This window comes from Xenopus tropicalis, chromosome 8 (genome assembly GCF_000004195.4).
Source record: "Xenopus tropicalis strain Nigerian chromosome 8, UCB_Xtro_10.0, whole genome shotgun sequence".
Classification (NCBI taxonomy): Eukaryota; Metazoa; Chordata; class Amphibia; order Anura; family Pipidae; genus Xenopus; species Xenopus tropicalis.
The window spans coordinates 95,711,081-95,726,091 of record NC_030684.2 but is presented as its reverse complement, the minus strand read 5'-3'; the positions used below and the strand labels follow the sequence as shown (position 1 = coordinate 95,726,091).

At 38.4% G+C, this 15,011-nt stretch overlaps 1 protein-coding gene across 1 annotated transcript; it reads left to right on the top strand.

Moving 5' to 3' along the window:
- Positions 1 to 203: 203 nt before the first annotated feature.
- Positions 204 to 7,492, top strand: ptgdr (prostaglandin D2 receptor (DP); the record flags this gene model as incomplete). Its single annotated transcript, XM_031891698.1, has 2 exons — positions 204 to 998; positions 5,575 to 7,492. Coding segments are annotated over 2 exons (1,017 nt in total), but the record flags the coding sequence as incomplete, so codon positions are not given.
- Between the last annotated feature and the right edge of the window lie 7,519 nt (positions 7,493 to 15,011).

Here is a 15,011-nt window from a genome sequence, read left to right as displayed (position 1 = left end):
CCACTTTCCTGGCTTTTTTACCATAATACCATGGAAGAGGATATGATTTAATTGTTTGCTTTGCTCCACATATTAAAGCCTGTCCCTACTGGAAGTGACCACAGTTCTGATCTGTGAATGGCAAACTAAGAAAGCTATTTAGACCTTAATATATATATATATATATATATATATATATATATTTGCTTTGCATTTATATTTTTCTAAATGGAGCTATACTCTTGTTCTGCGAGCCAAATGATCCAAAGCAATCACTTGTTGTATCCAGCTCCTTGCTATTTGCTGCTGGGTTCCTGGGAAATCTCATCGCCCTTTTCATTTTGTGGCTCCACAAGCTTCATGCCAAGAAGACATCTGTTTTTTATGTCCTGGTAACTGTTCTAACAGTTACTAATCTGATGGGGAAGTGCCTGCTCTGTCCTGTGGTTCAAGTTGCTTATTTTCAAAATCAGTCTTTGGTTGGTATGACTGGCAATCTAAATCTATGCAAAGTCTTTGGCTTCCTTATGATATTTTGTGGTTTGGCTCCAACGTTTATTCTCTTGGCTATGGCAGTTGATTGTTGGCTTGCTCTGGGTTACCCATTTTTCTATCAAGAAAATATCAACAAGAAATTGGCTCTGTTGGTCTCACTTATCTTGTATGTTTTTTGCCTTGGTTTTTGCTGTTTACCTTTTTTTGGCTTTGGTAGATATAAACAATATTGTCCTGGGACATGGTGCTTCATACAAATGACTGCAGAGGAATCAAGTACAAGTGCCCTTGCTTATTCTATGCTTTATGGCACTATAATGGGTCTGCTGATATTAGCTATTGTATTTTGCAATTTGATGATTATGAAAAACCTTTATCAAATGTATAAAAGGGAAAATGAAAAGGGCATCCCCAGTGCCAACTTTCCAAACCAACAAGAACCTGCAGGCATGGAGGAACTAGAACATCTCATTCTCTTGGCTATTATGACTGTTCTGTTTGCTGCCTGTTCTTTTCCATTAACAGTAAGTACCAATATCACCAATACATTTATATACAGATACTACAATACATAATTTAGATATTATCGGTAGGCTTTCATGAAACATGTTTTTAAAGATGCCGATATTTCTTTTTCTCTACAGTACAAGTTAATCTAGAGCTGTATTAAATATTTTTTGTTAAAATCCAGGTACTATGGTAGAAATGCTCTTCCCTTTTTAACAAAAAGGCATTATTTGTCCATATATTGCAATATATTCATGCTGGCCAACTACGTCAAAGTCATCCCTGGTCTGGCCAGTCCTACATTCACTTTCATCTGATTCATTAAGAATTCTACAGCCCTGTTTTGTTTAAAGGGAATGGCATTTCTTAGTGGTGTAGTGCACAGAATGTCTTAATGTCTAATATATATTGATAATGGGTGAGCGCAGAGGATCTCTTGTTTCTGCCTATATGAATATTGTGGTCACGGCCTCATTGCACTTCTGCTTAAAGGTTAAAAATGTAGGTGTGAGCACAACTACCCCCTTTTTGCTATCGGTTATACAGGAACAGTGACTAGCTCCTTGGTGTAGCTCCCACCCTTCCCAGCTACAGTCAAGTGATCCCCGTGCTAGCCAATAAAACAGCAACCATTTAACTTTGAAATCAAGCAAATAGCAGATAGAACTCATGTGTAATGAAGCCATAGAATTATTAAAAAATCAGTTGAAAGTAAGTGTAGGAGTGACCAGGCTGGGGATGACTTTAATGTAGTTGGTCATCTTGAATATACTGCGATAGATGGATAACAATCCAGGGAAGAGTAGGGCATTTCTTAGCACAGGTATGGCATCTGTTATCCGGAAACCGTTATCCAGAAATTCTGAATTACAGAAAGGCTGTCTCCCATAGACTCCATTATAAAATAATAATTTTAATTTTTGAAAATGATTTCCTTTTTCTGTTATTGGAGGCAAAACAATCCTATCAGGTTTATTCAATATTTAAATTATTTTTTAGTAGACTTAAGGTATGGTGATCCAAATTACAGAAAGATTCCTTATCCCGAGCATTCTGAATAACAGGTCCAATACCTGTAGCATAAAGCACAGAATGTCTTAATGTCTGCAAAACTGCACACCAGGAGCAGAGTGTAGGGCTAGACAGCCCTGTACTGAAAAAGTGCCATAGCAGATTGTAAGTACAATGTTCTTCTGCACCTTTCACCCTAGAGCAGTGTTTTTCAACCTTTTTTGGGCAAAGGCACACTTGTTTCATGAAAAAAATCACGAGGCACACCACCATTAGAAAATGTTAAAAATTTAACTCTGTGCCCAGCAGCAGTGCCCCCCTAGTACATTGGTGCCAAGAGCAGTGCCCCCCTAGTACATTGGTGCCCAGCAGCAGTGCCCCCCTAGTACATTGGTGCCAAGAGCAGTGCCCCCTAGTACACTGGTGCCCAGCAGCAGTGCCCCCCTAGTACATTGGTGCCAAGAGCAGTGCCCCCCTAGTACATTGGTGCCCAGCAGCAGTGCCCCCCAGTACATTGGTGCCAAGAGCCAGCCCCCCTAGTACATTGGTGCCCAGCAGCAGTGCCCCCCTAGTACATTGGTGCCAAGAGCAGTGCCCCCCTAGTACATTGGTGCCCAGCAGCAGTGCCCCCCAGTACATTGGTGCCAAGAGCCAGCCCCCCTAGTACATTGGTGCCCAGCAGCAGTGCCCCCATAAGTCAGTGTGCCCCGTGGCCCCCCCCTAATACATTGGTGCCCAGCAGCATTTTACTTCTGCTCCCCTCACGCGCGCCGCCTCTGCACTTCTGCCTACACGCGACCGCACACAGGCCCTTTTATAACGTTGCGCCCCGTGCGTACTGACGTCACCCGTACACACGGGGCGCAACCAATGACAGGGCCCGGATTTTATTAAAGTAAAAATTGCGGCCCTGCCTACGGCACACCAGGCAACATCTCGCAGCACACTAGTGTGCCGCGGAACAGCGGTTGAAAAATGCTGCCCTAGAGAAGGGTTGAGAGTATTAGCTCTGCAGTCAAGTTGTGTACTGGGATCTCCACCAGCCTGGATCTGGGAGCTTTTTCTAGCCAGCTCTGCACCTCTTTATCCTTGATCTAAAGTTCAACTAGTTTCTTAACTAAAACAGCAGGGCATGGCCAGCTGTTGGGCACAGGGCAATGCCGGCGGGCAATGTAGCAGGCCCACATCCCTGATATAAGCACAGCTCCTCTCTTTCTTTTCTGATATTAACATCTTGACCAGGAAGATATTGCAAAACAAACTTACTATCCAGATGTTGAAGAAATGCCAAGCATAGTACAGGTATGGGATCCCTTATCTGGAAATCCATTATCCAGAAAGTTCCGAATTACAGAAAGGCCGTCTCCCATAGACTCAATTTAAATCAAATAATTCACATTTTTCAAAATGGTTTCCTTTTTCTCTATAATAATAAAACAGTAACTCGTACTTGATCCCAACTAAGATATAATTAATCCTTATTGGAGCAAAAACAATCCTATTGGATGTAATTACTGTTTAGATATTCTATTAGCAGGCTTAAGGTAGGAAATCCGAATTATGGAAAGACCCCCTTATCCGGAAAACCTCAGTTCCCGAGCATTCTGGATAACAGGTCCCATACCTGTAGTATATAGTTGCAACCAAAGATTTTAAGCATCCAGAATTATTATGTGATATTTAATTGAATTTGAATGCTAGCACCACTGGCCAGATTAACAGCACCTTTTGTAATTTGAAGTGGTGAATACAAAAGGGTTCATATAATATAACATCTGCAGAGCAGTCTTGCTTTATAAATCCAACCATTCTGTGTTTAATTTAAAAGAATAGAATTCATTTACTGTATTAGTTCCAGTAACACAATAAGAAAACAATGTCCTTTTTGGTACATAACATCCTGTTTTCAATAGAAAATGCTGGCAGGGTGTATGACTGCTAAACACAAATTCTCTGTTGTGTCTCCGAAATCAATAAAGCCCAAGAATGACAACAGGTTAGTTCTAGCATAGTGCAGAAGGTACATGAGCTACTGCTTCATCTCTTGTAAAAATTTTGTCTAGCATTAATACATTTTTGATGGGGGCTGTGTGAAGATTATTGCAAGAAACTATAATCAACATGAAGTTCAGTTACAGATTCCTTCTTTGTCTGTTTTACCTTCACCCTCATCCTGGATAAAGAACAGCAGATTGGCTCCATAACATCTTTTTTGCTGCGTTTTGAATAATTCTTAGACAAATCCTTAAATGTTGTTTTCACATGTTATAACTGATGCACATGTCAGTGGGAACATGAACATCTTCGAGAACTTTAGATGTACTCGTATAAAGCTTTGTACTTAAATGACAATTTTGCTCTCGCCTACTTTTACATCCAGTTCAAAATGAAGCCACAACAGCGGAGCACACTAAGGGGCTGATTTACTAACCCACGAATCCGACCCGAATTGGAAAAGTTCCGACTTGAAAACGAACATTTTGCGATTTTTTCGGATTCTTTACGAATTTTTCGTTACCAATACGATTTTTGCGTAAAAACGCGAGTTTTTCGTATCCATTACGAAAGTTGCGTAAAAAGTTGCGCATTTTTCGTAGCGTTAAAACTTACGCAAAAAGTTGCGCATTTTTCGTAGCGTTAAAACTTAACGCTACGAAAAATGCGCAACTTTTTACGCAACTTTCGTAATGGATACGAAAACTCCCGTTTTTACGCAAAAATCGTATTGGTAACGAAAAATTCGTAAAGAATCCGAAAAAATCGCAAAACATACGAAAAAATCGCAAAATACCGATCATTGCAAAAAAAACGCAATCGGACTCCATTCGACCCGTTCGTGGGTAAGTAAATCAGCCCCTAAGTAGTGACCCAGTATTAAAAGAGCTTGATTTTGTCATGAGTTAAAACTATGATAAATTAAGTGAGTTCAGAGTCAGATATGAGGAACCCGTTTTGCAGTTTCGCTATAACCAATTTCATTTTCTTAAAGGTCAGCCTAATGCATTCTGAAGAAAATGATCATCATATGAAGTTAAAGGGCTAAGTCACCAGCAGGGAGGGAAGTGAGCAGGCCAAGTGTAGGCAGTGAGGTCACTAGATGTCAGTAATAATATTATGGGAAAGCTCTGCCCAAGCTGCTAGAAACTGATTTTGCAATTTACCGTCCATCTGCCTCAAATGCTGCCCAATGAAAACATAATGTTTGTGAACTGCCCCAGCATTAACCGTTCAACACTTGTTCATACCATGTGGGTAAAAGTCTGATCTTTATGAGCAATGCTTAAACTGGAAGCACTTGCTATGTTCTCTATGAATATCAGGCAGTTTATATTAGTTGTGGTTTGTTGCCGTAGAACATAAATAGAGATTCCCCAGTTTTAATCAGCCCTCTATCACTTCATCTCATAGAAGTTGGATTGCCCTGACCTTCACTAGGCCTCTATTCTTTGCTGTCCCTATAAAGTACACAAAATGGAATATGCTACAGCTTTTAAGTCACTTTTTTATCATTTGCTTTATACCTCCAGCGACCAAAGCCACCCATTCATTAGCCTCACTAATTCCTGTGATTTCTTACTACAGGCACGGGTTTATGTTGGAGCATTTAAAGGTGAAAAAAATGAATATGCTGATCTTACAGTTTTGAGGCTTCTGTCTGTAAATTCTACACTGGATCCCTGGATTTTCATCATCTGCAGAACATCCAAATTTCGTGGTCATTTAAAGGCTCTTTGCAGCAAAATCCAACTATTAAGTATTTCAAACCCCTTCCCTCTGCTAGATGCCACCAAATGTGATCTATAGCCACAGTACAGTGCTACAAGTATGCTATTAAGCCAACAGTCAGCAATATAGACAAGAGATGTATTGCAGCAAGGTCAATCCATCTAACAACTGAAATGTTATATAAAACCGGACATCAATATACAAATAAAGTATTTATTTAAAATTGCATGTAATATCATAGAAAGAGTCAATTTTTTGTTTTCTGTAGGCTAGGAAACATGTTTTTATTATACAGCAATGGGATCCCTTATCCAGAAAGCTACAAATTACAGGAAGGCTATCTCCCATAGAATCTATGTAAAGCCTATAATTCTAAATAAATATGGTTTCCCATTTCTCTGTAATAATACAGAGAAATGTTTACCACTGCTAAACCTCTGCTGCATGAATTAAAAACATTGTCACAGAAGTGACCTACTTTAAATATAATTGCAGAAATAACTGTGCACAGAAATGGCTTTCTTCTGTATTTTGCATTGAAAAATATTGGAGAAAATCAAGCCTTTAGTAAATGAGGCCCTGTAACACAAATATACTTCATTCTAACGAAACCCTCAATGCTCAAGACCAAACGTCTATTCCAACATGAGTACATTAATTCATGCAGAATTTTATAAGAAACTGAGGCCCCTCAGATCTGCAGAAAAGAGGCACTTTTGCACTAATAACCTGTTCTACATTTGTTCTACATTTGTTAACCTGTTCCATGTCTGGAGTTTTTCATCTTCAGTATAGAGTCTAATGCTGTAACAAGAAAAAGATGAATTTCCTTTATAAATGACTTCACAAGGTTATACATATGTTTAAGACCATTCTCTGCTCCGTCAATGTCTATGTAATGGTTTAAAGGGAATGTTAACCCTCAATACAAATAAATGTAACATTTCCGAGAGCATTTTGGTTCTAAATTTTAAGATATTAGCAATTTGTATTCTTCAGAAGAGGAGGAAACTGTTGGATATTACTCTGCTTAAATAAGACCAGATACACATCTTTCTCTGGTCATTATATGAGCAGTATAAAAATGTTTACTAACTCCAAACTTAGAAAAATAATAAAGAATGTAAATTACAAAAGTGCTTTGAAGAGCACTCTGAGCAATTTTTCATTCATTTGCTTTGAGGGCTTACATTTCCTTCCACTTGTTTCAAGTAAAAATAAAATGAAATGTCTTTTCAAACCACAATCTTTATTTCCATCACAGTCACTGACAATAATTGTGTGTATGGAGTGATTACAAAGATAGCAAGCAATAAACATTAGAGAAAAAAACAACCCGTTTCATGCTTCCAAGATGTCGATGTCCAAATTCGACCACAAAGCTTCACTCAAATGTTTTTGTTAAAAGAGCGGAATGCATGGGAATTTACAGTCCTAGCTCATTTATTCACTGGAGTAAAAAATATATATTTACAGGATATGCACTGCCATACACAACCGTAAAACTAGGCTTGATTATCTGATGTCTTCCAACCCTTCAATCCTCTTAACTAAATTCATCCAGCAAAATTTTTTTTTTTAATCCAGTCCTTTACAATACAATCTTCTCGGCAGGCAGAAGATGGTCATAGAATGCTATGTAATAAAATCTTCAAAACATGCTGCTTCCCTATAAAACATGAACCTTTGCCCATGAAGTTTATATTGCTTCCAGCAGTGCACAATAAAGAGGTGTGGGTTACTTTGATAATGGCTGTTGATGCTAAGAGGACTAAAGGGTTGATAGACAGCAAACAAGCAAATGTTATTTTATGTATGTGAATGCATTTGCTGCTATAATTTTAATAACCTGGTGCATAAATAAGCACTACTGCCTTATATCTTTGGTTTTGCTCCCTATTAGCAGTTATGATGGCTGCATTATCATATACGTAAGATGTTATTTCTTGTAGTAACAGCCATTCCATCCTTTCTTCTAAAATCATATTAATGTCTTCATGCTCCAAAGTTTTGTTAATAAAAGTTGGGTTTAATATGCCAATGTTTCTGTGCCACACATGGTATTAGTCAGGCACACATTTAAATATGTGACCTTATTACAACAGCCAGACATTGGTCATGAAGAAATATGAAGATGCAAATATGCACCTTAAAAATGAATGAGTTTAATTTAATGAAGACTACACCCCCTTCGGCAGGATTGGATTGGGGGGCGAAGGGCCCACCTGGGCTCCCGCCCCAGGGGCCCTGCAGGTGCCTGTGCCGCGCTGCCCCCCTCAAGGGCCCCCTAACCCCCCTTGCAGGGCCCCCTACCCGACGTCCTCCCCCGAGCACGTAAACTTAACGCGTCAGTGGAGGAACAGTCGGGCAGGGGGAGCGCCGGCAAGGGTCGGGTCTGGGCCGCAGGGGCCCACTAATATTTTTTCCCGGCAGCCCAGTCCTGGTATAAGGTAAAGATCTTATGTCGTCATAATCTCATTAATAACAGAATTTAACAATGTGAAGATTAAATGCTTGAGTGTTTTCAGCTGCCTGTCTGTACCTACAATAACACAAACAACAGTAAGGGATTGCTGCTTGCCTAATTCCAGGTCTAGATAGGCTTACTGCAGTAAAATGATACAAGAAAGTACTAAAAAAAATAAATAGCAACAGGTAAACACATATTGCTACACTATAGGCTGTAGCCACACTACATTACCCAATAAACACTCTTATCAATGGAAGTAGTAGCTGTTACTTTTGAAAGTGGGTATAGTTTGATCAATTTGCCGCAACAATGAATTTAACTAAAGGATTGACATCTATTTAGATGTACTGCCTTTCATCTTAGATCCTGGGGCTAAACAAAAATGATGTTCCTGTATAAACATTTTGTTTATAGACATTTTTTTTTTGCTTCTTGTTTTGCCACACTGAGATAGTTTAACACTACGCAGAGAAAAGGTGTGTGAAACAGAGTGAGTGGAATTTTAACCCATTTGCTTTGGACAAAATAATCTGGATAAGCAAAGAACATGAAATCAGTTGTGAAATTAGATTTTTTTTAAGGTTCAGAACTGTTCCCCAGCAGTGAAGAAATAAGGAATATAGCCTGTTAAATTTCAGAGAGACTTTTAAGCAATGTCAAATGGAAATTATATATTGTACCAGCGTTGTGATCAAAGAGTCTTCTAAGGTGAACTAAGGTGAACAAGTCAGTACAACAGTTACAAATTGTTTTGTCTTGTGGCAAGTAAACAAATACTGATAGCTTACAGGGGCAGAATGCAGGAGTTTTACAGAAGAAAACTGATGCTTCAGTAACAAGTAATCTGGAAGCAGACAAGTTAATAAAACACAACAATCCCTGAAGCTGGTGTTTAGCATGTGAGTGACGTGTGTGCCCTATTGTTTAGGCACAAGTGTGCTGTGCCTATTGATGCAGGGTGCTGAGGGATCCCTGGGGCTACATCTGGGCAGGTACAGCAGTGCTCTACCCAGAACGGAAAGCAAGAAAAAAGTGAGTGTCAGGAGCACAATTTTCATGCAAGTAACTTTAATGAAAGTGGTTTTATGCTCAACTCACTGTGGGTAAAAATGCAAGTTGTACTGTGCACTGTGCTTGCAGATGTTACCAAATGGTTAGTGGAAGACGTGACCAGGTAGTGATTTCTTTGAAATATTACATGGAGTTTTCAAACCTTACAAACAACTATTGGTAGCCTATTGGATGGCAAATATTTAACTTTAGCATGGTATTTTTCAGCTTGAAGAAATCCTACAGTAACAGCAGTAAGTGATATATTTGGTTTATCTGCTTCCAGCTGCATCCAGTTATATGCATCATAAACATGGCTTGCTAAAATACCAATGTACTGTGTAAGTAGGGAAACACAAGTGTACTTTATCATAAGGTTAATGAGCTTATTCCACGATTGTGGAGTTTTATTTAGCCTAAAGATATGGAATTCCCTTTATCAAATTTATTTGGAATTCAGCTTGGAGCCTTATGAAGTATATTAAGAAATGTAAGTAAATGGACCATTTCATAAAGTAAGTTGTAGACTTTACCATGTTACCACATTGGCTTTGAGGTCAGTCACCAAAGGCTATTTTAAATGTACTGAGTTTTATCTATTACTATAATAATTTGTATTGCTACTGGGAAACAGAATTGGTAATACATAAAGAAATAGAGGAAGTCCTCATACTTTTTATTAAAAGAAAAAGGAAACCTATAATTAGAAGTAGAAGGTATTATAATGGTTCAACTTACGTTAATTTTTAGTGTGTTTTAGTATGTTATAGAATGGCCAATTCTAAGCAACTTTTCAATTGATCTTCATTACATATTTATCTCTTTTGATTTTTTGCCTTTTTCTTATTAATCTTTCCAGCTTTCGAATGGGGGTCACTGGCCCCAGCATAAAAAATTGTTGCTCTGTGAGGCTACAATTTTATTGTTATTGTTGCTTTTTATTATTTCTCTATTTATGTAAGTCCTTTACTATTCATATTCCAGTGTCTCATTCAACCACTCTCTGGTTGCTAAGGTAATTTAGACCCTAGCAACCAGTTAGCTGCTGAAATTTCAAACTGAACAGTTGCTGAATAAAAAAAGACACTTAAAAAAACCACAAATAATAAAAAAAATGAAGACCAATAGCAAATTGTCTCAGAATATTACTCTCTTCATCACACTAAAAGTTAACTCAAAGGTGAACAACCTTTCAAGAGCTCCAAATTTCTCCTCATAAAAATAAATACAGTAGCTGTGGAGGAAGAGCGGCTGAATTACTTTCAGCAGCCTCAATTTTCCTGCTTCCTTCAAGTTGTTGTCTAACAGTTAGAGCTAGATTCCAAACTGTTGAAACTGTTCATGAAGCCTTATTTAGAACTCTCCAGCAGAAACAAAGCTCCCAGTCAGGGTAAAAAGATTAATATCCCCAGATGCTCTTCCCACAAACAACATAAGATTACAGGCACTTGCTGTAGTGTGATGAAAAACATATAAATGATTTCTGTTGTGATATGTATCACACTATAATATAGGCTTTTCGGATGTGTAGGCCTGCATAGAAATACTGATATTTATATTTTACCAGTAGTAACAGTAGCCTACAGGCTTCATTTAAAAAAAACAAAAAAAACAATAGACAGCAGACTATTTATTTACAGTAAATACTAACAACGGGCCCTGGGCTGGGAGTTAGTTCACACCCAACTATACACCAAATAGACTGTACCACCCAGAACTATCTAAATTGGGTAATTTAATCTAGATTATTATACAGGAATATGGGAGGGAACATCAGTTTTTTCTGACAGGTCCCCATGTTTCAGGCGGAGTTAGCTTGCTTAGGTTGTGATGTTTGATTTGTTTGAGTACCCAAGAAAATGGGATTTTACCACTGCTCAGGTAAACCTCTGAATTAATGAATTCAAAGGGGTAGTTCACCTTTAGTCAACTTTTAGTATGTTATAGAATTGCCTATTTTAAGCAACTTTTCAATTTGTCTTCTTCTAACTCTTTTTAAATGGGGGTCAGCCAAAAACTATTGCTCTGTGAGGCTACAGTTTTATTAATTTGTTTTTCTATTCAATCCCTCTCCTATTTATATACCAGTCTCTCATTCAAACTGCTCCTAGGTAATGTTGGCCATAGCAACCAGAAAGCTGCTGAAACTCCAAACTTGAGAGCTGCTGGACAAAAAGCGAAATAACAAAAAAACTACAAATGATAAAAAATGAAGACCAATTGCATATTGTATCAGAATATTACTTTAAACGTCACACTAAAAGTTACCTCAAAGGTAACAACCCCTTTAAGACAAGACCGCTATACCTACTGTATGAAAGAACTAAAGCATTTTTTTAAAAGATGGTTAAAACTTGTTTGTCTCCTCACATCTCACACACAGATTACTTTTTGGACAACATAATTTTGACAAACCTGTCCAAAATTTTCTTTTGAGGTATGTTGGGAATCAATACAGGCCTTGGGCAGATATAGCTAACTAAGGATGAAATATTCTGAAACAAAATAATGGTATTTTCTGCCATAGCCAAGATCTATGCACAAATTACATCAGTTTATTCTTAAAAAGCCTGAAGATGCACTGATCAGTATCTGATCTACAATATCATAGATTTTCCAGTTGGCCCTTGTTGAATGGAGCACATTTCCTCAACGTCGGCAAACCTGATTTCATTTCTGCCTGACTGATGTTGCACCCCTACTAAAGGAATTAACATCTTTCCTTTTCTTTTTTTTTTACATGGGAAATGTAGGGGGAACCACTTACACAGTTTTCAACACTTTAGGCCACAGATGGCATTGTTAATTTTAAATACTCAGCGGTGTAATTACGCAAATAATGCATTCACAATCAAATTCATTGCATTAGCCAAATGGCTAACGCATGCATTTCCGATGGGCGTAAAAATGGCAACATTGCAGAAAGAAAATGCCTGGCTGAAATTAGATTAAAACTTTAATGCATTTGTGTAATCATGTCAATGAGGATGAGAAAAAAAATGCCACTTGAGACATTAAACTATAAAAAGAATAAAGAGTACTAGAACAACTTGTTGTTGAAAACTCACCAATGGGATACTGTTGTCCAGGTGCTCCAGCCCCAGACTATCAGCTCAGGGAGCAGACAAATCGTGCAAACAATGCAAAAATTGGCATTGGGCACAAGAACCACAAATTAGCCCATTAATAGAGTAGTAAAATATAAAAAACAAAACATTATTTATGCCATCATTTCTAGAGCCTTGAATGTTTCATGCCCAAACAGCACTTCATCATGTGCTGGTGGCATTATCCTAAGTCTTTGTTACAAAAACATATTCTCTTGAGGGTGTTCAGTATTTACAGTCTCAACCATTAATACCAGATTGACAGCATCAGGCCTGATGTATCCACAGGAATATCTGAATATTCACCATCCAGTATTGACCCCTGAACTCCTAAAATTGATGTGAGACTTCACTTGATTCTTTTAACCAATTATCCACTTCAGACAAGCCAGTTTCCAAGAAAGACATTTGCCTTCTAGTGCCATAGCATCAACCTCTAATGTCATGTGGTATCTGGTGGACCCCTTGAGTAAGAACCTGTTAACTGTCAACATCTTCTCTTCTAAAAGAATAGAAAAGGGATTGTGGGAGCACTGTAAAACTGTGCTGTAAGCCACCTGGGGGAATATTCTATCCCTTATACTCCTAATGCTATCCTTCTATTTACAAATAGTCTTTCTTTTGTATTGGTTCCCTATATTTATTTTCTAACAATGAACTTTCCTGTTCCACACCAAATGATCTAGATTCTAGGATAAAAAAAAGTCAAAGATGTATGAATATACATTCACGCAAAAAATTAAGCACAATCCATGGAAATGTTTTATTTTAAACATATTTCAACACACATACAGTATATAGAGCAAAACTAAAGTTTGCCTATCCATCATGAAAGTGATTTAAAAAGTTAACTGAACATCATTTTGCATGAATTTACTATTAGAAAGAGCTTGCACAAATTAGATCTACATGGAAAATGTGACAGGAAGCAAACTTTGCTGTCCAGAAAGCACATCAGGTCAGAATGATGTTTGCCGGGAGATTTGAAACAGGGCTGTGCATGTAAGTACATGGGGCTTACTTACTTTTTTACAAGACTAGACCTATGAACAACATTCTTTATGAACCAGCTCACTTATTCTGAATACATCAACATTCAGCATGTTCCTTGCTGCCAAAAGTCCGACAAAGAAGCACAGGAAAGAGAGGATATAATTTAAATCAATAATGACTATCCAATGGAAGAAACCCATTTTTGTCCATATCGGACACTAGGTTTCAGAATAGTCACTGAATAAATGCTTTAACAAAGGGTAGAAACCCCTGACAACAATCTCAGGGGGAAAAAGTCACCCGCCTGCCTTATAAAACACATTAAAACAAGATTTATTTTTATTTAAGTATTGTGCTTCTTATACTTCTATAATGCCACACGCTTTAATGTTCTGAGCTTCAGTGAGCCATACAGTTTTTTGCAACATGGGAAGCTGCATTCTCTAGTTCATTTAGTAAGAAATTTCATTGTTGGGTAATCTCTGCTTGAGCTTTATAGACCACAATGTTGCAGAACAATCTACTGTATGTGTCATTCTTTGTCACTGCAGACTATAATTTAAAAATGACGATGTTTGTGGGCAGAAGTGAATCTTTAATGCCTTCTCTAATATCTTGGAATTGTTCTAGTTTAGGGACACATATAGTGTTGGACTGGGCCGGTGGCACACTGAGAAATGCTGGGTGCTCCCCAATCGCAGGGTCAAGGGAAAGTACAAGGTATACAGTGGGGAAGTGGGATGTGGTGTTGTATAGTAACATAATAACATAGTAACATAGTAAGTTGAGTTGAAAAAAGATGTACATCCATCACGTTCGACCATAATGCCTATATATAACCTGCCTAACTTCTAGTTGATCCAGAGGAAGGCAAAAAAAACCCCATCTGAAGCCTCTCTAATTTGCCGCAGAGGGGAAAAAATTCCTTTCTGACTCCAAGATGGCAATCGGACCAGTCCCTGGGTCAACTTGTACTAAGAGCTATCTCCCATAACCCTGTATTCCCTCACTTGCTAAGAATCTATCCAGCCCCTTCTTAAAGCTATATAAAGTATCAGCCAGTACAACTGATTCGGGGAGTTATCATGTCACCTCTTAAGCGCCTTTTCTCCAGTGTAAACAGACCCAACTTGGCCACTCTTTCTTCATAACTGAGACTTTCCATACCCTTTACCAACTTAGTTGCCCTTCTCTGGACCCTCTCTAACTCAATAATGTCCCGTTTAAGCACTGGAGACCAGAACTGAACAGCATATTCTAGATGGGGCCTTACCAGTGCTCTGTAAAGGGGAAGAATAACCCCCTCTTCCCGTGAATCTATACCCCTTTTAATACAGCTCAAAACCTTGTTTGCCCTTGCAGCTGCTGCCTGGCATTGCTTGCTACAGCCAAGTTTATTATCTACAAGGACTCCAAGGTCCTTCTCCATTATGGATTTGCCTAGTGCAGTCCCATTAAGGGTATACGGGGCATATTTTTACATCCCAGGTGCATGACCTTACATTTATCCACATTAAATCTCATCTGCCACTTAGCTGCCCAGATTGCCAGTTGGTCAAGATCCTGCTGCAAGGATGCCACATCCTGGATAGAATTGACTGGTTAAACAAAAGTGGACCCAGTACAGAACCCTGAGGGACCCCACTCCAGAACCTTACTCCAAGTAGAGAATG